General features: G+C 38.3%; 1 protein-coding gene across 10 annotated transcripts in view; it reads right to left on the reverse strand.

The window, feature by feature from the left end:
* The window catches only part of Mapk10 (mitogen-activated protein kinase 10), a 288,581-nt gene that overhangs the window by 143,218 nt on the left and 120,707 nt on the right, over nt 1-24,656 (reverse strand). For 7 of the 10 annotated variants that reach the window (XM_006975410.4, XM_006975412.4, XM_076546805.1 and 4 more), the window contains one exon: nt 1,160-1,231. In XM_006975410.4, coding sequence (XP_006975472.1) covers nt 1,160-1,225 — 66 coding nt within the window. In that variant the 5' untranslated portion in view covers nt 1,226-1,231. Of the gene's footprint in view, nt 1-1,132; nt 1,232-24,656 lie in introns of all 10 variants that reach the window. The other 3 variants (XM_076546802.1, XM_015994305.3, XM_076546804.1) reach the window with 1 other exon arrangement.

The raw sequence follows: 24,656 nt of genomic DNA on the forward strand, positions 1-24,656 counted from the left end.
GGTCAGAACTTTACTTTGCACAAGGAATCCTACTCACGTTCAGAGAGAGTGAGTGCCATTGAAACTAAGTAAAACCAAAACATTGTTCCCTTTGAAGTGAAGAGAATTGTATAAAATAATAGAGGAGGCAGTCTCCTCTTAAACCTGCTTTCAGTGGGTGCATGCCACTCAGTTCACAGCCCAGCTCAGTGAGAAGCGGCAAGCAGCACACAGAGACACAAAGCTTCTGCTTTGCCTGGGAATATGGGTAGCGTACATTTCCCCTCCAGACCTTGAGCAATCCTCAAGAGTAAAGGGGAGGATGACAACGAAACCCAGACGGCTGCTTTAGGCTAGGACAGTTCTATGCACACCAACAGTGTGTACAGGGGCCCTGAGTACTGTTTCATGTTTGTTTGTTTGTTTGTTTGTTTGGTTGGTTGGTTGGTTGGTTGGCTTTTCGAGACAGCGTTTCTCTGTGTAGCTTTGGTGCCTGTCCTGGATCTCACTCTGTAGACCAGGCTAGCCTCGAACTCACAGAGATCCACCTGCCTCTGCCTCCCAAGTGCTGGGATTAAAGGCATGCGCCACACTGCCTGGCTAAATACTGTTTTCTTAGTGACAGTGTTGGTATGAATACAAGGGCTCAGATTTACTGGCTTTTCACAAACACCAACCATGTGGCTACCTTCGTGTTCCTCCTTTATGGGCCACTGACAACACAGCTGTTGTTGTTGTGCTGTTTTGTTTTCTAACTACTGTAAAAACAAACTGCATGTCACTTGTGGGTGTCAACAGGTAGTCATTAGAGATGCTGCATTGGGGACTCCACAGCCCTTCGGAAAGTGAAGAGCACGGCTTGTTCCTGGTGCTTTGACTATCAATGCCACAGTCCAAGGATTTGGACAGAAATACTGAAAAATTTAAATGAAGCTGAAATCTGACTGGAAATCACTTTACAGATTGACTAGCGATAAACCCGTTCAGAAAGTTTCTTCATTTCTAAGCTTACCTAAGTAAACTAGAAAAGGGGTGGGGGATCTAAGTATTCACTGCGCTTTCCAAGCACTTGTAGTGTTACATAAAGAACAGCCTTGGTGTGGTACACGCGAAAACGGAACAGCAGAAGTGAAACACACAGGGTGTACTGTACCTTGTTTTACCTGTGAGGAACACACACCTGGCAAAAGGCGATTTTCACATCCAAGGTTGGTTCACTGCAGTAGTACAAGAAATGGAGGCTCATAAATACCTACAGGAGACAAAATTGGGTGATAAGTTTCCGAGCCACTAACTCTTAGTTATTTAATAGCATAGATTTTATAGTCATCTGAGTTATAGACAAGAGATCTTAAATAGCACATATGCACCACAGGTCTCACCCATATCTATACTGAGTACCTTTCACAAATTATAAATATTACACAAGACAAAATGGTAAAATATTTTATGTTCTATGATGATCAATGTCATCATGGTCATATATATTAGATATAATAATTGAATATTCCTAATAAGGCTAAATACAAAATTTATGTAACACTTTTAGTGCTGGGCATCTAATTGAAAAAATATCAAACGTATGCTCAAGAGGATGTGTGTGGAAGTTTATTGTAGAATTCTACGTTCGTTACAGTTCAGAATGGCATGCTCACCATAGACTCCTGTGCTGGAGACCTGGTCTCTACTACAGCAGTGTTCAGGTACCTGGACCATGATGGTACAAACCTAATAAATTAGTGAGTCCTCTGGTGGAACCACAGCTGAGTGGTCTGCTGAGGGTGTGGAAACTCAAGGTGGTGGGGCTAGTGAGAGGACAGACGTCACTGGGGTGTGCTTCTCCAGGCTCTGTCTTGTTCCCTGTCCTTCACTCACTCACTTTCCCTGCCTCCCTGTCCACCACATGCTCCCTGCCCTGATGTTCTTCCTCCTGGACTAACACCTCTCAAATGGTGAGCCAAAATACATATCTCCATTGAAATGTTATTCGTGGGTATGTAATCTCAGTGACGGGAAACTGATGGAATACTAGGAAGCGAACTAAAATATGTAATATAACTATAAAAGATGTAGAATCATTAGATTCTAATTTAATGTATAAATACAGATAAAATCTTCCAACGTGCTTTGGGGGGAAGCAAGTTTGAAGTTCCCTTATTAAAGATTTAAGATACACAAAAATAATAGCACTCATTATTTTAAGTACATATAACTATAGAACAAAGAAAAGTGGGCACTCTATTAATATCTGTTTGATCTCAGTGGAAATTAAAAAGATTTAATTACACTATTTTCTGTGGATTTGAAATATTTAACAACTCTGCAAGATTGCAAGAGGAGGAGAATGTTAAGGCAATGCCAAATGAAGGCCTGAATCCTTGGTAATGATACAGCATCAGAAGAACCCTGCAGCTTCACCAATTTAATTAAACATATTTTTGAACATCATCGCATGCAAGGTAACATTCTGTGAGATCAAAGGATTTAAAACCAAGCACGGATGTAAGACTTCTGTTTCTGGCATATGATTGATTAGGTATCCGAAAAACCACTCTGAAATCAAAACTCCTAAAAAAACATCTTAGGTGAGAGACGTAAAAGACTTTAAGATTCATAGCTAAGCTTTTCAAAGGGACAAGAAAGGTTCTGAGAAGCAGAGAAAGTGTACAGGGGCCACACAGAGACACCCAGGAGCCAGAGATGCTGCTTGGCCCTCACTACCTGCCATCCCTGGTAACCAGATTTTCAGGTTTTAAAGAGAATACTCAGAGTACAGTGAACACACATCTGTCCACCTGGGTGGGAAGTGACATTGAAGATAAGTGTAAAAACCTTGCGAGAGGAAATTTTAAACCAACTTCATGAGGAAGCAGAATAAACCAAAGTGAGGTCAGAGTTGATAGAATCTTGTTTAGTATTGGACTTTGATATACATACATCTTATCTTTCAAATAAGGAAGAGTAAAAGGATTTTTTAAAAAAAAAAAAAGTAGACCATCCATGAATAGAGAAAAGTCTGGGTATTTGTTTGGATGTGGGAGAGAGAAATATTCTAGTAGATATGAAAGTATAAGATTATTATAGAAGTTTGGTATCAATTAACAGAATAAGGAGCATAGAAAGAAATAGATCCATGCATGGAGACCAGATTACATTAAGGTCTACATTTTAGATATCTGGGGAAATGAGAAACTGTGTTGAGTCATGAATGTGACAACTGGTCATTCATGTGGGAAGAAAGTCAACCCCTATTAGAAGACAGTTCTGTATGGGACTCTTGCATTTGTGTGTGTTTTGTAAACAGAATCCCTGGCTGCTTTTGTTCCAATCTCAAGGAAGGTTATACAGCAGACATGCTTGGAAGATACATACAGCACCTCCCTCTTAGACCAAAGAGGAGATCCAATCATACTATAGTATAATAAAAACTAGAGAAAGCCTTGGATATGAGTTAGACATGATTCTTATCTGTTATAAAGGACTTGAGGCTCCTAAGATTAATGTTCCTCTGCAATATGCAGCCTGAAGTGTGTGTGATAATTCTCCAACCTGCCTTGCATCACTCTGTGAACTGAGGCCAAGAAGCTGTTCTGAATGTTGACACTCTAGCTTCTGGCTGATGGTACTGCTGTAAGTAGCAAAGGCCTGTATTGGATCAGAGAACCTTGTGTCATCTGCCATTATCCATGAAATGATGGAAAGCCAGCTTAGAAGCTTGCACGTGGGTTATACCTCAGATTCTTTAGAAGTCTTAGGAACTTCTATATATATTTGTATATAACTCATGTTATATAGAAGAAAAAATCCAGATAGGTTAAAAACCTCAGAAAGGCTCAAATTTTAAATATTACAAGTTGCAAATATTCCAGAAGAAAATACAATTGAATGTCAGAGACATATAAATACTATACAGATACACTAAAGTATAAAGGAAATTATTACTAAATAGTATTAAATTTAGTAAGTTTATTTATGAAAAGATCTAGTGAGTTTTTTTTTTAAAGTAGACCACAAATCTGGAAAGGTATTTAAAACACACAGCCAATGGAAAGTTTAGTTAGAATTTATATAGAACTTTAAAAAAATAATCAAGCCAAACTCAGAGAATCCAGCAGGAAAAAATGGACTAAACAAATTAAAAATACTTCATAGAAAAAATGCCCATAAATACATTATGTATAATATAAAACCACCATGAAGTTGTATCTGATACTGATCAAATGACCTGAAGCTGAGAAGAAATTCTCCAGTATCCACAGGGAGAGCTGAGCAAAAGCCAGTTTTCATGCGCTTGGAGAGCTATGCAGTCAGAAATGAATTCAGGAGAAATACAATTACTTCCTAAAGTCGTGCACAATGTACAATACAACAAATCCCTATGCACGCCCATTCTTGAGAAACTATTGTGTTTTTTCCTCAGGTTATACACACACACACACACACACACACACACACACACACACGAGGACTCACTCCAATATCTCTGCATCAGTAAAGTAAGTAACAAAAACTAAAACTTGAAAAGTACACCCACCAGCAGAACAATGAAGAAGTTCTGTTGTTTAGTAGAATTCAGTGTGACTATGAAAAGGACATTTAAAGTGACCATTCGTCAGCACCCCCAAATCTCTTCAAACACTGACTAAAACATTTCATTTAGGAAATGTAGAAACTGCAGAGTTCAACAACTTGGAGGGATTTTTACCTATAACCGTAATGTAGTTATGGACTTATTTTTTTTTTTGCTCTGTACCTCCCCTCAGAAATATTTTGTGCTTTATATGTATGGACCCAATATAAAGTTCTTTCTTAAACATTGCTATTTTATGCAGCTATGACTGGTTCATTTCCCAAATGCTTATTGCTAAACATGGGGCTACTTTCTGTGTGTGACCACATAGCCTACAGATCAGTGCGTTAACGTATCAGGCCTGGTGTCTTGTGGATTGGACTTTGCTTATATAGAAAAGGAAGGCGGTTTTCACTTTCCCTTGCCCTTCTGCGGCTCCTGCCTTGTTCTTCCTTGCTGGGAGGCTCTCCAGTCGAATGGGTTTCCTCCAAATTGAGACATTTCCTCCATGGGCATAGGGGGTCTTGTGGGACTGAAGGTCAACAAAGGTTAGAGACTGGAAAAGTGAAAACATGCAGGGTTGTGGCCAGCCCTCCCCAGCTGTACAGCAGAGTCAATAACTACTGAGAGAGACTGGACCAGCCCAAGCATAGATGTGTTGCATGGCGCCCTGCCACTTCTCGGACACGAGTTTATGTAATCCTGTCAATACTGTTCATATGTTTGCTTCAAGCAGATTATGACTTCCTCCAAGGAAATGGCTAATTGTACTTATCACAACCCCAGGCTCTAACACTGTTCTTTGTATTTGTCTGATGTTAAGTACATGCTTATTGAATAAAAGGGGATCCAAATGAAAAACTGACAAGACAAAAAAAAAAAAAAACTCTTTCCTTCTCTGGCACAAATCTAAGTATTTCCATTGTCTCTTCAAATGGAGGGCTGTAGATGTTCAGTCAAGTTTGTGGTAATGGTCTGGAAAAGGAGTTTAGAGCGATCTAAAGGATTCTCATGGGGATGGCTGTTGATGTAATAAACAGTCTTATTAAATAAGAAACACAGAAACAATGTAAAAGAGAAAGTCGAGAGGTCAGAGCTCAGAGCTAAAATCTCACCCTTCCGCCTGCGGTGTCCCAGCTTCCCAAAAGAGAGCTATATCCTGTCTGTTCGTTTCTTTTATAGTATGTTGTTCTGCCTTCTCATTGGTTGTAAACCCAAACACGTGACGGCCTCATCACTGTCTGAATGTACAGCCTCCTAGGTCTTAAAGGCATATGTCTCCAATGCTGGCTGTATCCCTGAACACACAGAGATCTATGGGATTGAAGGCGTGTGCCACCACCACTACACTCTTGCTATGGCTCTAATAGCTCTGACCCCCGGGCAACTTTATTTATTAACATACAATCAAAATCACATTTCAGTACAATTAGAATACCACCACATTTCCCCTTTTCTATTTTAATAAAAAGAAAAAAAAGCAAAAGGTTATAACTAACAAAAGAAAAACTATATACAAAAGTACAATAACTATATACAATATATACAAGTAATAAATACCTAAACAGGTATTTGACAAATCAGAGAAAATAATTCCATTATCTATCCTATTTTGGTAAATCCAAGATGTATCTAATGCACTTTCTATCCTAATTAATTTTCAACTATAACTAACTAATCTTCAACCATAACTAACTAATCTTCAACTCCCTCAGAGACCCAAGAAGGGAATAATATTAGCTAACAAAAATGATCTCCAGCAGGACAAGTTGGTTCTGTGCTGCCTGAGAGGGCATGTGGAAAATGACCTTCAGAAGGCCACCTGAAGGAAACAACTAACGTGTTTAAATGTTTAATGACTGAGTGTTCTGTATGGAAAGCAAGCTTGCTGGCCTTCCCTGTTGTATTGCAATGATTCCAAGTGTCACACTGAGGCTGAATAAGTCACTGAAGGGCCTGATTATTGCAGGAGAAGAACATTTAGTGTGATAATATCAGTGAGCTACAAAAAAAATAAAAAAAATAAAATAAAAAACTTGTTTGGAAATCATATTTCTTGACACTAGGACAGAGAGCTTTGGCACCATTGTGCAACAGAAATGATCATTATTGGCCAAACTGTAAGAATGAGATGCTTATGACTCTGTCAGGTGGAACTGGTGTACAGCACTGGCCATAAATAATAGCACTTTATGCTTTCATAGCTTAAGTCTCCATTGAAATTCTTCTTTGTGGATGTTATCCCATCCAAACCATGGAGGCTTAAAAACTTCATAAATGCAAAAAAAAAAAAAAGAAAAGAAAAGAAATTCTCAGTGTTCTGGCAGTTCCAAGTTCATGATTTGTACAGGGATATAAGACAGACTATTGGCTCCCCAAAAAATGTTCAAATTCCGGCAGTTCTGTTGAACTTATATATAGCAAGCTTCTTATCTATAAGTAAATTCATTACATATTAGGTTTGTTATACAAATACATGTAGGTTATAAGTATATAGGATACCTGTGGGTTAAAAAAAAACAATGAAACCACTAATAGGCAAAAGACCAGATGGAAAATAAGCATACTTTAAAACAACTAATTATCATTCTGGAAGAAACAGAAAATGAAATTAAGTTGAATTTTCTGTGAAGAAGTATGTGTATGCTTAATATGAGGTATTTTTTTAACTCCTTGTATAAATAAACTATTATTGTGAACAGCGATCAACAAAATGGGGTCTATCAGCCAAGTTCAGTTTACCACCTGTATCTGGAAATACAACTCTGTTGGAATGAAGCTGTTCTTTAGTCTTCGTAGTGTCTGTGGATGTTCCCACACTAAATTGACAAAGTTGAGTAATTACAACAAAAATCACATACAAGCAAAGCCTAAGATATTTACTATCCAGCCTTCATTGTTGGGAGGCCCTGCTGGTCAGAGATTGCAGTCTATTATGGCCTAGCAACTTTCTCTGAGCTGGGCAACATGAAGGACTCCCTCCCCAGCGAGGCTTCCTGCTCTCTATCTGTCCTTATTTGGAGGATGTCTCTAGGCTCGGATGCCTGACTTACCTCAAGGATGACCCTTGACATAATTCCCTGCAAATGTTCTTCCCCTGTGGACCACATGGCAATTAAGTAGCATGCTCTAGCTGTTTTCGAAGGGCCATGCTGCCACTAATCCAGCTTTAGGATAGGAACATAACACTATATGCAAATTAGGGTTTGTCCCCAGGTGTTCTGGAATAAAGTTGAGTTAGCTGTCTCACTGAAGTCACCTCCTTCCCAGAGGGCTATCTCCATGGTATCCACAGCCATCCAACCCCGTTCCCTGCTTCAGCTCCCCCCGCCCCCACAGACAGACAGTTCCTGGGGAAGAAGGTGACCCACACTTCATGGGAAAAAAGCTTTCCAATTCTTCACTTAAAACATTCAAAAAGTATACCGTTCACCTCAATATGAAGAATAACTGAATAAAGCCATAACTCTAAGTATGTGAGTACAGAAAATACTTTCTAGTAACTAACATCTTTCAAAGTTTTGTATCTTCCACAGCATTTCTTAAAATAGTGTCCATGTAGCAAGATGATAGTCAACTCTAATTTTGATGAACAGAATCTGAAATTACATGTGTGTGCGTGTGCGTGTGTGTGTGTGTGTGTGTGTGTGTGTGTGTGTGTGTGTGTGTGTGTGTATGAGAGAGAGAATCTGAATTTTAAATTTGAACTATAGTATGATTTGCAACCACTTGGAAGAAAATTATTTAGCCATGGGGTTATAACCTAAGAAAGAGACTGACACAAAATTATGAACTTAGTATCACAAATTACCCCCAGTAGCCCAACAGTAGAGTAGACGTAGGTATGAGCAGCATACAAATATGAAAGGAAGGTGTGGAGTCTGTAGAACAGCAGGACCCAGAGAAGAGGACTTCTCAGTCTATAAACACTGCGTGTTCAAGAACCTCTGGGCACCTCTGACTGGCCCTTGCTCTCTTTCTTCAGCTCTACCAAAGAAATCGCACTTAATTCGCTTCTTGGTTTGTCTTTCCATGAGCAGAAACCATTAGGGTGGCTTAGGATGCACACTGGGAAAGGTCAAGTGTTGCATAGATGATGAGCTGGCCTGAAACACAGCCCTTGTAGACCCTGTTCTCTGTTGCTGACACCGCTCTGGAAGATCAGAGCTACCATGGTGCAATCGATAAGAAATTAACACAAACTATGGCAGTAAAACCAAGGTGAAATAAATAAAATATAAAAGCCAGACATGATCGCATTAAATAGAACAAAAGAAAAATAAGTTATGGGCTGTCACAACTAAATTGTAACAAAAATGAGAGGCGTTTTTGAGATGTGGAACATATACAGCAAACACAATTTAATCAGAGTTTGTGTCCTACATTATTATTATTATTGACAAAATAGCACATAAGAAAAAAGCAGTATTAATGATAACACAAGCCATTAAAGGGAACATGACCAGGAAAATACATACATCTGGCAGAACTGCTTTAAAATAGAAAGCAGATATTAAGAGAATTATTGTACTACAGACAGAAATTAAAATTTTGTCTTCATGGTAAGATACTGTCCCACCCCACTGCCAGTAAAGACAAATCAAGCATAAAATATTTAACAATGTAGAGCTCAGAGCAACCCTTTCTTTTTATATAAACTTCTTATAAAAGTACAAAAAAGGTAAGAAATTTTCCTCTTGACTTTTTGAGATGGCTTTTTGCACAAACCAGTACAAAATGAGAAAATTATAGTCCAATCCCTCTTATGAACATGTAGGTAAAAGAAGAAAATTATATGTTTAAAAAAAAAACCAGTTTCTCCAATATGTAAGAACACTGTAAATTGAAAGCTTCTAGAAAACAACACAATATATTAACTCATTAAAAGTAAAATTCCTAGTAATCATTGGATAAAGAACAGAATTCAGTAATTACCCAGTCTTAGTCACTTTTCTATTGCTGTGAAGAGACAAGGAAACTATTATTAGAGGAAGCATTTAATAGGGGGCTTGCTTATAGCTCCCGAGGCTTAGCCCATTATTATGGCAGGGAGCATGGCACCATGCAGGCAGGTGCTGGGGCAGTAGCTGAGAGCTGTGTCCCCATCAGTAGGAGGAGAGAAAAGCACTGGGCCTGGTGTGAGCTTTCAAAATCTCACAGCCCACCCCCAGGGACACAGTTCCTCCAACAAAGCCACACCACCTAATCCTTCTAATCCTTTGAAACAGTGTCACTCCCTGATGACTAAGCATTCAAATATATGGGCCTATGGGAGTCATTCTTACTGAAACCACCACACCCACTACTGTTATTTTTGAACTTATCTGTCCCCATATGCCCATTAATGTTTGAGATCTGGATGCATCAAAGGTGTGGTACATTTATACTTTTGTCATTATAACTTCTTGATGGATTATTTCTTCTCCTAACGTACAGCAACATGATCTCTTCTAACCTCGGTTGAAATGTGCTCTGTTATAGATAAGAATATGGCTGCTCTCGCCCACATTCACATTTTATTTGCTTAGAGTGTCATTTCAGTTTTATTCCTGACCCATGTATGCCTTCCTCAGTGACGTGAGTTTCATACACACAGGAAACAGCTGAACCACTTGTTGCTGTCGTTTGTTTCAAATAAATCAGCCCATCCTTGTCTTTTAATTGGAAATTTAATGCCATTTACCTTTAGAGTATCAAAAGTATGTGATAGTTCCTGGTATTTTGATGGGCTTTTGTTGGTGTTTTTTGTTTTGAAAACTCTGTGTCCTTTTCTTTTTCTCTCCTTCATTTTTAAGATTGCTGTTTTACTGGATTGTTATTTGATACTTCCCCAATTCTGACACATTTCTTTCTTTCTAATGAGGTTCATTATCTTCCAAATTCTCATGATTATGTACATTTCCCTTCTTCTGTGTCTGGGGATCCTTAAATAGCTTCTGCTTTGCTATTCCAGTGCTCATACACTACTTCTCTTTGTGGCTGTCTTGGGAAGCCTCCATCTCCCCTCAGATTCCAAAGGACAGCTTTTCTGGGGATAAAGGAATCTTGATTGACAGTTTCTTTCTGAACATAAAATACATAATTGGAAGTTCTCTTAGCCTTTAGGATTTCTGATGAGAAGTCTGCCGCTATTCAATAGATTTTCCTTTATAAGTAACTTGGTATTCCTCTCTCAGTTGATTGATTTTAACAAAGGTACCAGGATTTCATATTAAACAATCTCATCAATAAGTGATGTTGGAGAAACTGAATAGTCACACACAAAAGAATTCATTTGGACCCCTGCCCAATACCATGTAGTCATACAAAAGTAGACTCAATAAATTTGGAGGAGGTGTGAGCAGAAGAGAAGAGTCAACAAAAGGTAAAATAAACCGATGGGAGGACATGAAACTTCACAGCTTCTACACAGGGAAGATAAGCAACAAAGAAGAGACAACCTACAGAATCAAGGGAAATGGCCACCAAACTACACAGATTATGAGAGATGACCATCTAATATGCACTTGGAATCCGGACAACTACAGTGGTCCTCATCCCGTGGGTTGCAACTCTCAAATGAATCACCTAAGACCATCAGAAAACATGGATATCTACATCACAATTTGTAACAGTGGCGAAATTACAGTTATGAAGTAGCAACAAAAACAATTTTATGATTGAGGGTCACCACAACATGAGGAGCTGTCATTAAGGGTCACAGCATTAGGAAGGTTGAGAACCACTGACTCAAAAGAAAAAAATATATATGAGCAAATGCCATGAATAACTATTTTTTTAAAAAAGTGTTATAAATGCCAACACATACACTAGAAAGTCCTCTTCAACTGTTTATCAGAAAAAAATGCAATCTCAAACCCTAACAAGACTTTACCCTCAGATCTCCTGATGACTTCTATTTTAAAAGTAAGAGTGGTCCTGTCTGTCAACTGTTGGCATTATTTCCTGAGCAGACGCCTTTATCTATGCCAGTGTCTTAAAAGGTACTCCCTAATGCTTCCTCAAGCAATTTAAGGGTTTTCAATCTTATACTGAGGTTCTTGGTCCATTTGGAGTTGATTTTTATGTAACATGAGAGATAAGGACTTGTTTCATTCATATCACATAGATATCTGGTTGTCCCAGCACCATGTGTTGAAAATGCAGTCTTTTCTCCACTGAGTGTTTTTGGTAAATGATTTGTAGATTCTGCAAAAATCAAGAGTACTATGTCATCCAGTAATCCTTCTTAGCTCTTGAGGATACATGCCAGGCTGAGTATAGGCAGCAATAAAAAGTAGTTTTTTACAAAATAATGAGTAAATTTCAACTATTTCAGCATCAAAAATTATATGTAAATTAGGTCATTTATGTGTTGCTTAGCTTTAGTAATCCATTCTGCATGGTGAATATATATCAAAACAGCCCACCATGAGGCAGACGTGGTGATGGATATCTGAAATACCACACAAAAGGGCTGTGAGTTCAAAGCCACTAAAGACTACAAGTGAGGCACTGTCTTAAAACAATAAAAGGAAAACATCAAGCTGTACCTCATAAATGTAAATAATTATGATTTGTAAATGAAAAAAACATATTAAAATACATCTTACTTTGAAATAGAGATATCCACTCTCAGCAAATGTCTCCCCACTAACTCAGCATAACAGAGTTGACAAACATGAGCCACTTCAACCAGTGGCGTGATTATGTAAATTTCTCAAAACAAATCAGTTATTTCTAATAACTCTCAGTGTGAGAAGTGTGTAAGATGCTAACTCCAATATATTGTCATTTCTCATACGATTTGTAAAGTTAACAAAATATCTGTTGGATTGGTTCAACAGACACTACCAGTCCAACCTTCTTACTGTCACAGACACCAATGACCCTAATGAAGGAGTCAAACTGTACCTTTTCCCTCATTTCTTAATGTATCTGTCATTGTGCTCACTGTCCTAGCTTGCCCTTCATTGTTGTGATAAAACACTGACCAAAATCAAGCTGGGGAAGGAAAGAGTTTATTTGGCTTACACGTCTAAATTACAGTCCATCACTGAAGCAAGTCAAGGCAGGAACTCAAATGGGAACGTGGAGGCAGTATATGAAGCAGAAGCCATGGAGGGGTGCTGCTCACTGGCTTGCTCCTTGTGGCTTGCTCAGCCTGAGTTCTTATACCCACATGTCCACAATGAGCTGGGCCCTTCCACATCCATCATTTTAATCAAGAAAATGCCCCCACAGACACTTCCACAGGACAATCTGATTGTGCAGACAAGTTCACAACTGAAGTTTCCTCCTCTCAGATGACTCTGGTTTGTGTCAAGTTGGAAAATATAACCAGCACACCTATCTGTAGTGGGTAGCCATTCCAGCTTGGATCTGGAAGTTCCAACCCCCATTGAGACTCTGGCAACTGTCACGCCTACGAGGCGGGGCGAGGGGAGGCGCCTGGAGACCCGAGAGCTGGATGGGCCAGCGCTCTCTCTGTGTGCTCTCTGTGCCAGGAAGCTGAACGGTGAAGGTGGACTGTGCAGAGCTCCGGAGAACACCGCTGGACTGCGATACACCTTCCCCAGACCCTGCGACCTACCTATTACTTAATTTGTGAGTTACGCCATTAAATAAATATCCTTTTAACTACGTAGAGTGGCCAAAATAATTTCTCCAATATCTGGCACCCCACTACATCTATTATCAACATCCAACTCAGTTTCTCAAGAATAAAATATATATACTCGCTCCACAGTTATCACTATGCCTAAAGAAAACATCTTCAGCATATCGCATTGTTACACACCCATGCTCTTTTCTAGGTTTGCACTTATGCATGTATGTGAGCCATATATGGTCTTTTTCTCTGAAGAGTTACCAGAGATGAAATGTTTTTTTTTTTCTCTACTGATTTTCCTCTAAAAGGTTCCATTTGTAAATGCTGAAACACAGTCTGTTCCCAGTGAGCTACACATCTCCTTTAGAGGTAGAGCCTCATGGTTAAGTAATTAGCACATTACATCATAAAAATTGGAAGTACTCTCACTGTCAGCCGCAAAGACTAAAAACAGCAAAGCATTGATGACCCCAAGACCATTTTTTATTTTTATTCAAATTATTTATTATATACAATCACTCATAGCATTCACTTCATGTTTTAAAAAGCCACCCTAATTTCACCACACTGAATCAGTGAAGAATATACATCATATTAATATTTATCAGCATCCATTCTGTGTTAGCCACTGTAGTGGGGACTCCTGGGTAAAAATAAATAACTCAAAGTTTAAAAGCCAAAATTAATGCCTATAAGAAATTCTCATTAAATTAACATATTGTGTGCATAAAGGTTTATTTTAAAGTTCTAAAAGTTTAAATTTTCCATTAAATTATCTCTTATTTGCCCAAGAATGGATTTTTTAAAAATATTAATTGTAACACAGAATAGAATAATAATAAGCTTTAAGCAAGAAAAAGAAATAAAACTTTACGCATTGAAATTAGAAGGCAAAATTAAATCTTAATTCCACTGAACAAGCATATTATTGCCTTAATTATGCATCCTCAGAATAACTAGGGCAAGAGAGACTATTAATTAGGTGAAATGTCAACTTGCATCCTACAGAGGTGATGAACTTACATGAACAAATCCATCCCTTAAATGATGTGGAAAATCTAACACTATAATGAGAAGAATGTATTCAGAGGTCACTTTATCTTCCAGTCACTTAGCAACTGAATTGGAGTGAGGAGGTCAGAAGGGAAATGGTTTGTAAAAATAATTAACTCTAAACTCTGTGCCAGTGATAAGCGGGAAGGAGGCTGGAAAGTGAAGAAGCTCCAGACAGCTCTTCTTGCAGGAGGATTATCTCTGCTCGAAGCCCCAGCTCCCCAAAGCCACCTCCCCTCCTAAGCCACACAGTTCTCTGTCCTCTTCACTCTCCTCTTCAGACTTCTAAGCTTCATGAGCACATGTGCTAACCTGCTTTTGCCTTTTCTATAATAACTATATTTAAGAGTATATTTTATAATAAAGATTGATATTTTAGAGAATATGTAAATAGTCACTATTATCATTTCAAAGTAATTAAAAATTTTAAGTAAATTAAGCAGCCTGTAACCATTAAAAGGTCATTTATTTAATGAGAATATGAGTTAATAATGGACTGTAGTTTTTTTTTTTTTAGAAAATTGAGTATTTTACAACCTTGAGATAGACTATCTACATTCTTATAAGGAACTGGTTTTAATTACCTGCTAGCACAAACCAAAGCACACTATATGGTGATATTTTATTTGTGCTGAAATGTGATTTTATTTGTATGTTAATAAATAAAGTTACCTGGGGGTCAGAGCTAATAGCAAGCCATAGCAGAAGTCACGCCCTTAATCCTGATCACATGACAGGCAGATCTCTGTGTGTTCTAGGACACCACCAGCATGGAGACACACGCCTTTAATCTCAATACCAACCATAGAAGACCTGGAGGTCTGTATAGACAGGCAGTGACGAGGAGGTCATGTGGTTGGGTTTACAACCAATGAGAAGGCAGAACAGAAAGTCAATAAAAAGACAGATACACAGGAAGTAAGTCTCTTTCTCAGGGGACAGATGGCAGTGGCAGCGAGGGGTAAGAAAGGATTTTAGTCTTAGCTACTGCTCTGACCTCTTGAGCATTTAACTCTGCATTTGGTTCTGTGTTTCTTATTTAAGAAGACCATTACATCTACAACACTAGACATTGCAGACTAGCTAAAGACATGGGAACAATGATTTGTTCGATGTCATCCACAAATCTTTGTAGGCACTTTGAGTAATAAATTAACCAATTCTTTCCTTTCCAATTATGGGCATATAAATTACAATATATTACATTATCTTACCACATAAAACCATATATACATTTACAACACTCATGCTTAGAAATTTTACTCATGAACACCTAAGCTATGGTGTGCTGAGATACATTTAAAAAAAAAACCTTCGGGTTGGGGATTTAGCTCAGTGGTAGAGTGCTTGCCTAGCAAGCGCAAGGCCCTGGGTTCGAGCCTCAGCTCAAAAAAAAAAAAAAACCTTCTAAAATATGCCTCATGTGAATGCCAACTAAAAATTGCTAGTATTAAAGCTTTGTAAACAAATAAATGTGGCCCAGAACAAAATAAAATGCCATGCTATATAATCTCAATTTGGTTTGCTTTCATTAGTGACATTTCATGATTAGCTGAAATGTCAGACCAACTAATAAGATCAAATAAGGTATTAAAAGGCTGGCATGTGTTTGGCCATTGCCTATAAGGGTTACTTATGGCAAATGTTTCATCCGCCATATATTTCAAAAGATTGTAATATGCTAAAGTCCATGCGCATTTAGTGAATTGAATAATTAGCAATGTTGAAAATATAAGACCATTATAGGAGTAATGCAATTTTCAAATAATGTAAGGACCAGGAATCCAGTCCTGCTCTTCAAAGCAGCACCAAATCTTTGTGTTGTTGTGTTAGGAACAGTAGGAGACAAAGAGCAATGGTGTGATGGGCAAGGATTCTCCAGTCCTAGGGAGTCTATTGAAGGCTTGAAAACTGAAGACTGTTTTCTTCCCCTTTGAGTAGAGTTACTAATAATTAACCTGCTAGTCCTTAGCAGGGACTATATACATTTACATTACATGTGTGTTTCAAGTTAAAAATGCAAGATTGGAAGCTGGGGAGATGGTTGAGTGCAGAGCCCCAGCACCATGTAAATTTCAGGTGGGTGTGGTGGCCACACCAAGTGCTCAGGAACAAAAATGGAATCCCAGAGCAAGCTTGCTACCTAGACTAGCTGTACCAGCAAGTGCTGGTTTCATAGGAGAGGCTTTGCCTCGGTGAATAAGATAAAGAATAATTAAGAAAGACTCATAATATCAGCCTACAGTCTCCTTGTGCATTCACCCTTGAACCCACATTTGTTTGAACACGCATATATACAAGTATGCACAATACACACACACACACACACACACACGCACACGCACACGCACATGCACATGCACAAAAAAAGCAATTTGAAAAATTTAAAAGTACAAGATTGTGTTTGTATGATGTATGTACATGTATGTGTGCAGGTGATACCACACATGCTCATATGAAGAGGCCAGAGGAGAACTCTGTGCTTCCTGTCCTACCTTCATTCTATCACTCTCACTCATTCCCTGGAGACAGGCTCTCTCACTGAACATGGAGAGGGGTTAGCAGTCTATAAGTCACAGAGGTCCTCCTGCCTCTGCTCCCCACAGTGCCAGGGTTACAGGGGTTCTAGATCTCGGTGTCCAGGTCTTCCGGTTGGCAAAGCAAGTGCTTTTACCTACTGGGCCATCTTGGGATTGCTGCATTTGTAGACAGTACACAACAATGCTTTAAAATTCATCTCTTCCTGCTTATCTCATTATTTCTGCCCAATTTTTTGATATTTTTATTCTATTTAAAGTTTATTTCTATATTTTTAATGTGTCACTTCAAGGAGAAAGAATGCATTGACCATCAAAGACTGTTCATAGAGAGAGGAAAAAACAACATTTAGGTTTAATAGTTGAACCACAATATTTAAATCATTGTGAGGATGAACTAGCAACACACCAAAAGTCAGCCTTGGCCAAAGAAAGTCTGTGATTTTGTCTCATGCATGTGACTTCATAATGACGGCCAGCTTGTTTCTGTAGCCTTTGAAGACCAGAAAAATAAACAAAATGAAAAAAAATCTATCTTTGTGGAAAAAAAAAAACAACAACAACAAATGGGTGTGAAGCAAGGTCCAGAGTCTGACTGGAGTGAAGGGCTGGAGCTCTTTCTTCTCTCTGCCTCCTGTGAGGCAGCAGATGGTCAGTGCCATTAAGCATCACCACAAAGATGTATTGCAGGAACTTTTTTATTTGAACAAAGTGAAGTGAAGAATCCCCATGCCTGTTTAAATGTTATTGTGTTGGGTACACACACCTTAGGAAAGCAGTTGTGTGTGATGCAGTCAATGCTCCATCCCAACAGGCAATTTTCAGCAGAAATGAGCCACTGACCGACCACCTCCCACTGCCAAGCCAGCTTCTTACATAACTGAAAAGAATGCTCCTGTGAGGACTCCTGGGAATGGGCATACAGAGTTTCACATTTGACCTTTCAAAAAACTGATTACACAGTGTGGTCATGGTTAAGTTGTAAGCTGTGAAGACTGGCCCCAAAGGGGAGTTCATTTATTCATGGCCACTCTGCTTAACCAGCTCTCTGCATACATTCTCTATGTAAATAAAAGTAAAAATCAGAAAGAATCCATGGTTTGAACTGTATCCATAAGATGGCAACTGCAGATTGCTTTGTTAATAATAAACACAAAAAATTAGTAATGTGACATGTCTTTACTCCAGGTGAGTTAAAATCTGAGGACTGAAAGATACAACCAGAAAGGTTGCCCCAAGCATGGCCTTCTACACAAAAGGATGACTTATGGCAACAGAAACTATCCTTCATTTCTTATGCTCAATCCCAAATTTAGGAAATAAGGTCAGACAGCCTCATCTTTGGAAATAGAAAATTTTAAATAGGCCCAAAGTAAGTTTCAGCATGCTATCACACTGAGGGAGCCTGAAGATAATGGTGTACTGTGTACACAAAGGAGCTGGGGGAAGCACTCTGATGTTTCTGCCACAAAGAAATAATGAGTTTTTGAGGAAATGGATACATTTAACCTCATTCAAACATTACATAACGTATACATGTATCAACGTGTCACATAGAACTCAGCAAAGAAGTATAAATTTTATGTTTCAATGCCTCAGTTTAAAAACAAACTTGATTTTGTAAAGATTATTTTATTTTTATGTGTATGTATGTGCCTGCATGTGGGTAGACATGCATGCATCATGTTACATGTACCATATGTGTGTAGGTGCCTACATGACTTTACATGTACCATGACTAGGTGGGTGCCTGCAGAAGCCAGAAAAGATACAGGTGGTTGTGAACCGCCCTGTGTGGGTGCTAAGAACTAAACCTGGATCCTCTGTAAAATCCAACTTTTACAGTGCGCTCTGCTAGGGAGATCACTAGCAGGAAAGTCATTTGGTATGTGAGGGAAAGGATGACCAAGAGTCCTGGCAGTACTGTCCTTAGGAAGGTCTCTAAACTGGACCCTTTCTAGTGTTTTTAAACGTGGATTCGTGATAGTTTACCTGTTTCCCGCACTATTCAAGAACAATGTATATATGATGGGTGACTTCTCTCCTTCTAATGCTCAAGTTCTTGAACATCCAAGGCAGGGAAACCTATGTGCCAACCCCCAAAGGAAAACCTTGGGGACTGAGTCTCTAAGGTGCCTCCCTGGTAGATGTGCTATCATAATTCATTGGAGAAATTAGGCAAGCAATGTAAAACTTTCCTGGGAGATCACCTGTGACAAGTCCCCCTCCCTTCCCCCCAGACTCCTTCTTTTGCTAATTTACTTATGTCTATTCACTGCATGTGTCATAACAGAGACAGTTGCTATTTGGTTTGAATCTTAGGAGTACTGAGAGCACTTACATAGTTTATATTTCATCAGTAAATAGGAGAGAATGAATATATAATTTATTCCAAATTTTAAATTTATATCTAATAGTTACTAAGAAAATACTGACACCTATTGAATCTGAACACACATTCCTTATCTAGTATATTTAAAGTCAACAAGGATGAAAATACAATTAGCCTTATTAGAAAAAACAATTAAGAGGGAAAACTAAGAGAAAGTAGTGTATTCTTGGTACCCACTCACAAGTACCATTGCTAAGTCTCTCTTCTGTATGTTTTCTGTAAAATTTACATGACTGTATTCTCTTTCAGCTGTATGATCATAATTGTGGATACAAAAATATGAATGTGACTTTTACACACACACACACACACACACACACACATATATGTGTGTGTGTGTGTGTGTGTGTGTGTGTGTGTGTGTGTATAAGAGTAGAGATAAATAAAATTTCTATTAGATTTCTCTAGGAAACTGAGAGAAACATTTTGATTACAAAGCATGTAGGGTAATGGTTTTTTTGTTTGCATTGCAGTTATAAATATAGAATTTATTTTTGTTGTTGTTGACCTCAATCTCCTCATGTAACTGAGAATGTCTTTAACTACTAATCTCCCTGCCTCTACCTCCTGAGTGCTGGGATTACAAGCATGTACCCTTGTGCTCACCTAGAATTTCATTTTAAATTGAAAGTATTTTTCCATTACATAGGTGTTCCTGGCTTTCAACATGAACTACACACTTGATATTCATTGAGTTGAGCCAGGCAGGGATGATTATATAGCAACAGAATGTAAGCCTACAAAAATGGCCTCATGACAACTGGAACATAGTGACTGAACTATAATTCAGTGTCTAACTATCCCCTGCTTATTCTGCACATGAAGCCAGGTTTTCTATGTGAAGTTGTAGCTCAGACCCTTGTGAATTTTAACATTCTTAGATGATGCTAAACATGACATGGCATAGAAGAAACAAAAGAAAAATAACATGGCATATCATTAGTGATGGGTAAAAGTGAGAAAGCATCCTGAATGTTTTTACCAAAAAAGAAATGATACTTTATGTGCTATGACAAGATATTGGACATTATGTTGTACAGGACAAGTTCTGAAGGCCATTTCCACAGTGAGAATGGATTCCTAGAGAGTTTGATAGGGCTGTCCCTGAACATTTAACAATACCATTTCAAATGATTATAGGCCCCATGTGTGAAAAATGTATGTTCCCAAGGCACTGCAAATCCCGTTTGCCTGACTTCACTTGGTAGAATATTTTCATTGGTTTTGATGTATTATTTTTCATGTTTTTAAAAGCACAGTTTTATGTCCAATAATAATGTCTTTTGAATGTTACAATTTGTCTTGTCAGTCCTGGTAATAGAGAACCATTGACAAACCAAAATTGGAAAGGGTCTCTCATACTACTCCCACTTATTTGTTCTCCTGAGGGGGATGAAAGTATAAATAGGTGCTTTTCAGAATATAAAAAATGGTTTAGAAGAAAAGACATGTAGATGTTATCATTCTCAGGTCTTCAGGAATATTTTCTGGTAGCAACATCCATTATAAGATAAGCTATGTCCTAAAATAAATCAGACTCACTGTGGCCATTATGTGTAACCCAAGGAAGAACCTTCAGATATTTTCAGAGTGAACTTGCTCACAAAGGGACAGAAGCAAAACACAGATGACTATGAATTGTACGTAAGAGCGACTTCTCCATCCTGCATGTCTGACCTAAACCTCTCTAGTCCTGCCCTCTTGCTTGTCTTCACTTTGTATTTTGTCTTAACCCAAAATTGTTAATGGTAACTGTCCTACAAAATCACTGGGTGGGACTTAGTTTGGTTAGGTACTATAGGACACATTGACATGAAAATAACTGGCAAGAAGAAGTGGGTTCTCACAGACCTGAGAAACAGGACTCTCAGCAAGTTATACCTGGCTTGGAGGGGATGACCAGGGCCAGGAATGAATTGAAGGAGAAAATATGACCTAAATCCACCCCCCTTTCTTTGGCATTTTTCTAGAAAGGAATGCATGAGGCAAGGTAGATAAACTATGTAAACTTGATAATTTAAACAATTTTTGAGGGCATGAAACTATAGCAACTGTCTTTCATTGTCCATTACTTAGCCCTAGGCTGGTTAAAAACAAGGTGAGTATCAGTGTAGAATACAAAATGCTTCATAAACTTAAAGTTTGGAGTTGTAAGTTCTGGATTGGTTAGTTTGTATAAGAAAGTTTCATGTGGAAATGAGTCCACCAAGCTTTGAGTTTGGGTTCTTCATGAGCCATGATGATGGCACGACACTAACCTCTAGTAGCTATGCTAGTCTAACTTACTAAATAACTATGCCCACATCACTAACTTCACCACACTAATCTTACTAAGCTACAAGACTACATATAATCCAAAAGACAGCAGCACTCACTCTTCTATGAGATCTCTGAGACTCTTTGAGAAAGCCCAGCAGATAGTCCATGTAAAGGAAACTCTGAAGTCCCATTAGGCTCCAGCTAAAGGTTGCCCACCAATATCACCGTGAATGTGGAATGATTTTGATATAAAGAACCCAACTGAGTCTCAAGGGTAAGGGCAAAGTCACATTGCAGGATCCATAGAGTCCAATTTCTTCATACTCCAGCCTCCCCAAATATAATGAACATATGCTGCTGAGATAAGCTCACCTTCTCAAATATGCATGATACAGCATGAAAATATTTTCAATGAACTAAAATTTGGTTATAGTGAAAGTTAAAAAAAAAACTTTGAAAATATCAAATGGCAGCAATTGTGTGTGTGGTGGAGGATCACTAAAGCACATATATGTTGTGCCTGACAAGTAATGACAACCACTTCTATCACAGCAAAGCACCATGCAACCCTACAGGAACCCGGATTCTCTTCTCTAAGACACATCTCTACCTAAAGGAAACTATTTTATACCTGAATGTAATGTGTTCTCCTTGTTAAGGAAATTAGCATCCAAAAGCTTGCTGAAAATGCAGAGAGAGATTGCTTTTAATGGACACAATTCAGAATATTAAACATGTGACCTGTAAGAAGAGGAATGGAATGAGAATTTGATACTCTGAAAAATCACAGGTGTAATATCATTTGTAAATTATAACTAAGACGACGTATTTATGGAGTATTTGTTAGTTGCCTGAATTCAAAAGAACCTGTCACTGCTGTTTGGAAAACGGATGCACTCCAGGTTTTAATGCTCATTTGATTATATAAAAGCCAAATTCAGCTTGGTTGATTATAAAGCATAACTCTCAGTGAGTACTGAGTTTCCTTAGAGAAGTTCTTGATTCCATTTTAAATGGGAGATTGTACATGAGAATTGAGTGAATTGTGAATTACCATATGACTTTAAATTATACCATTCAAAGAGAATAGTGTCTAAGAAGGGGTTGGGCAGGTGTGCTCAAAAGAAAGTGAGGTGTCTGTACAGATCTTGATAACCTGGAGTTGACTTTCATATTTTTCCCTTAAAAAACAGACAGACTAGCTCTGTGAACATTTATCTATGAAATATAGTTTTTGAATATGCTGCTCACAGGTCATGAGCATAAGTTATTTAAATATTGATCGGCATCATTCACCAACCTAACACATCAAAATTAATCTGATCATACCTCATTACCTTGAGGATAAGAATGCTGGACACATCAGGTCACTAATTTCTTTCCCATTTAAATAACTTTTAAAATTATTTCTTTAAAACGTCCCTTGATTTATTCACCTTTATTTTTATGCCAGCAAAATGTTACTACCTCAGTACTTTTAATTCCCAAATATTATATAACAACACATAGTAAACGTTTTTTTATAACCCTGTTTTATTAGCAATTACAAAGTCCCTGTACTTTTAAATACTTGCTTAGTAACCTTTATGCTTTATTAATGGCCTTTTTTTTATCTTCTCATATAAGAATAGTGGTTCAATAGCTCTAGGGGAAAATGATCTGAAAATATAGACCTAAGATGTATAGAAAAAGGATGGAATGGCATGATTCTATTTACATTAGGACATTTCATTCATGAATTGATATGCTTTAGAGTTTCTAACCAAAACCAATGCCAACAACATCAAACTTTAGGAGAGGGTTTTAATGGTGTCATGAATCTCCCTGGTCATTAGCATAGATTCTACACTGTGTCCTATAATTTTATTGCAGATATTTATGATGCAGACTTTATTACTGTCCTTGAACAGCTTTTGCTGGCTATGTGAAAGTAGAGTCACAGATACAATACATAGACTCTTTGGGACATATTAACACACACACACACACACACACACACACACACACACACACAAGACCTATTCTTGCTGGAGTGGAGCCCACTATTCAAACCCTAATGGGTAAAAAGCAGGCTGTTCCTGTCTATGATCCCCCATGTCTTTGATGTCTCTGTAGGTTTCACACAAGCCTGCTACCAGCAAAGCGAAACTACTGCAATTATTTCCATATTCAAGATGAAGACGGGAGAGAAGTTTTCCCAAAGCCCCAAGACAGTAAGTAATAGTAAAGCACAAACTTGTGGTTTCAATCTCCTGAGCTGTTGGTATCACAGAATGTATCATGTGACCTGGCTTTGTTCAAGATTGGACGTGAAAAATATAAATAAAGCAGTACATAGACCCAAAGCATGGGAACATGCCCATATATTTACCCAGTTTGGGTTTGACAAGAGCTGTGAAATACATATGATTCAGCTAACAAGTGAAGTCAGAATAAATTTTGGTTATGTGAAACTTAGTTATGAGGATAATTAAACTCTCAGGGGCCTTCTTTATCCATGGCTTCTGTGTTCTTTTGATTTCAGTTACACGTCATCTGAAAATATTAAAGGGAAAAATCTTGGGGAGGGACACAGTTTATAAGATTTAAACTGCATGGTTTTCTAAGCATGATGAAATCTTACACCATCCCACTCCATCTTGCCATGGCTCTGAGTCCACTCTATCATCCAACATGTTTGAGTTTCATGCTCTGCCTGCCTGGGTACTCCTGCCTACCTCGGTAATCCTAGCTACCAGTGCCACTGTTACACTATCCCACGGCTTGGGTACAAAATGCCTCTTATGTCAGCGACTACAGAGCACACAGCTAGTGATGCTGGCAAGTTTATGCCACTGCATTGCCACTCTTGTCTTATTTTATCATTAGTTATTACTGCTAATGCATTGTCATGCCTGACTCGTCTGCTAAACTAGTATGTTTGCATATATGTAGACAAAAAATACCATATGTAGATTTACTATGGCCTGCAGCTTGAAGCCTTCACCAACAGTAATAGAACATAACCCTGCTAGATAAGGATGAGGGGAATTGTAGCTAGAGTTTTCCTGCCTTGCCCACAGTCAGGACAAATCTCTGTCACCCGCCAGTCCCACAGCCGCTCAGACCCAACCAAGTAAACACAGAGACTTATATTGCTTACAAACTGTATGGCCATGGCAGGCTTCTTGCTAACTGTTCTTATATCTTAAAGTAACGCATTTCTACAAATCTATACCTTGCCACGTGGCTTGTGGCTTACCAGCATCTTCACATGCTGCTTATCCTGGCAGTGGC

The sequence above is a fragment of the Peromyscus maniculatus genome, chromosome 10 (genome assembly GCF_049852395.1).
Source record: "Peromyscus maniculatus bairdii isolate BWxNUB_F1_BW_parent chromosome 10, HU_Pman_BW_mat_3.1, whole genome shotgun sequence".
In the NCBI taxonomy this organism is placed as follows: Eukaryota; Metazoa; Chordata; class Mammalia; order Rodentia; family Cricetidae; genus Peromyscus; species Peromyscus maniculatus.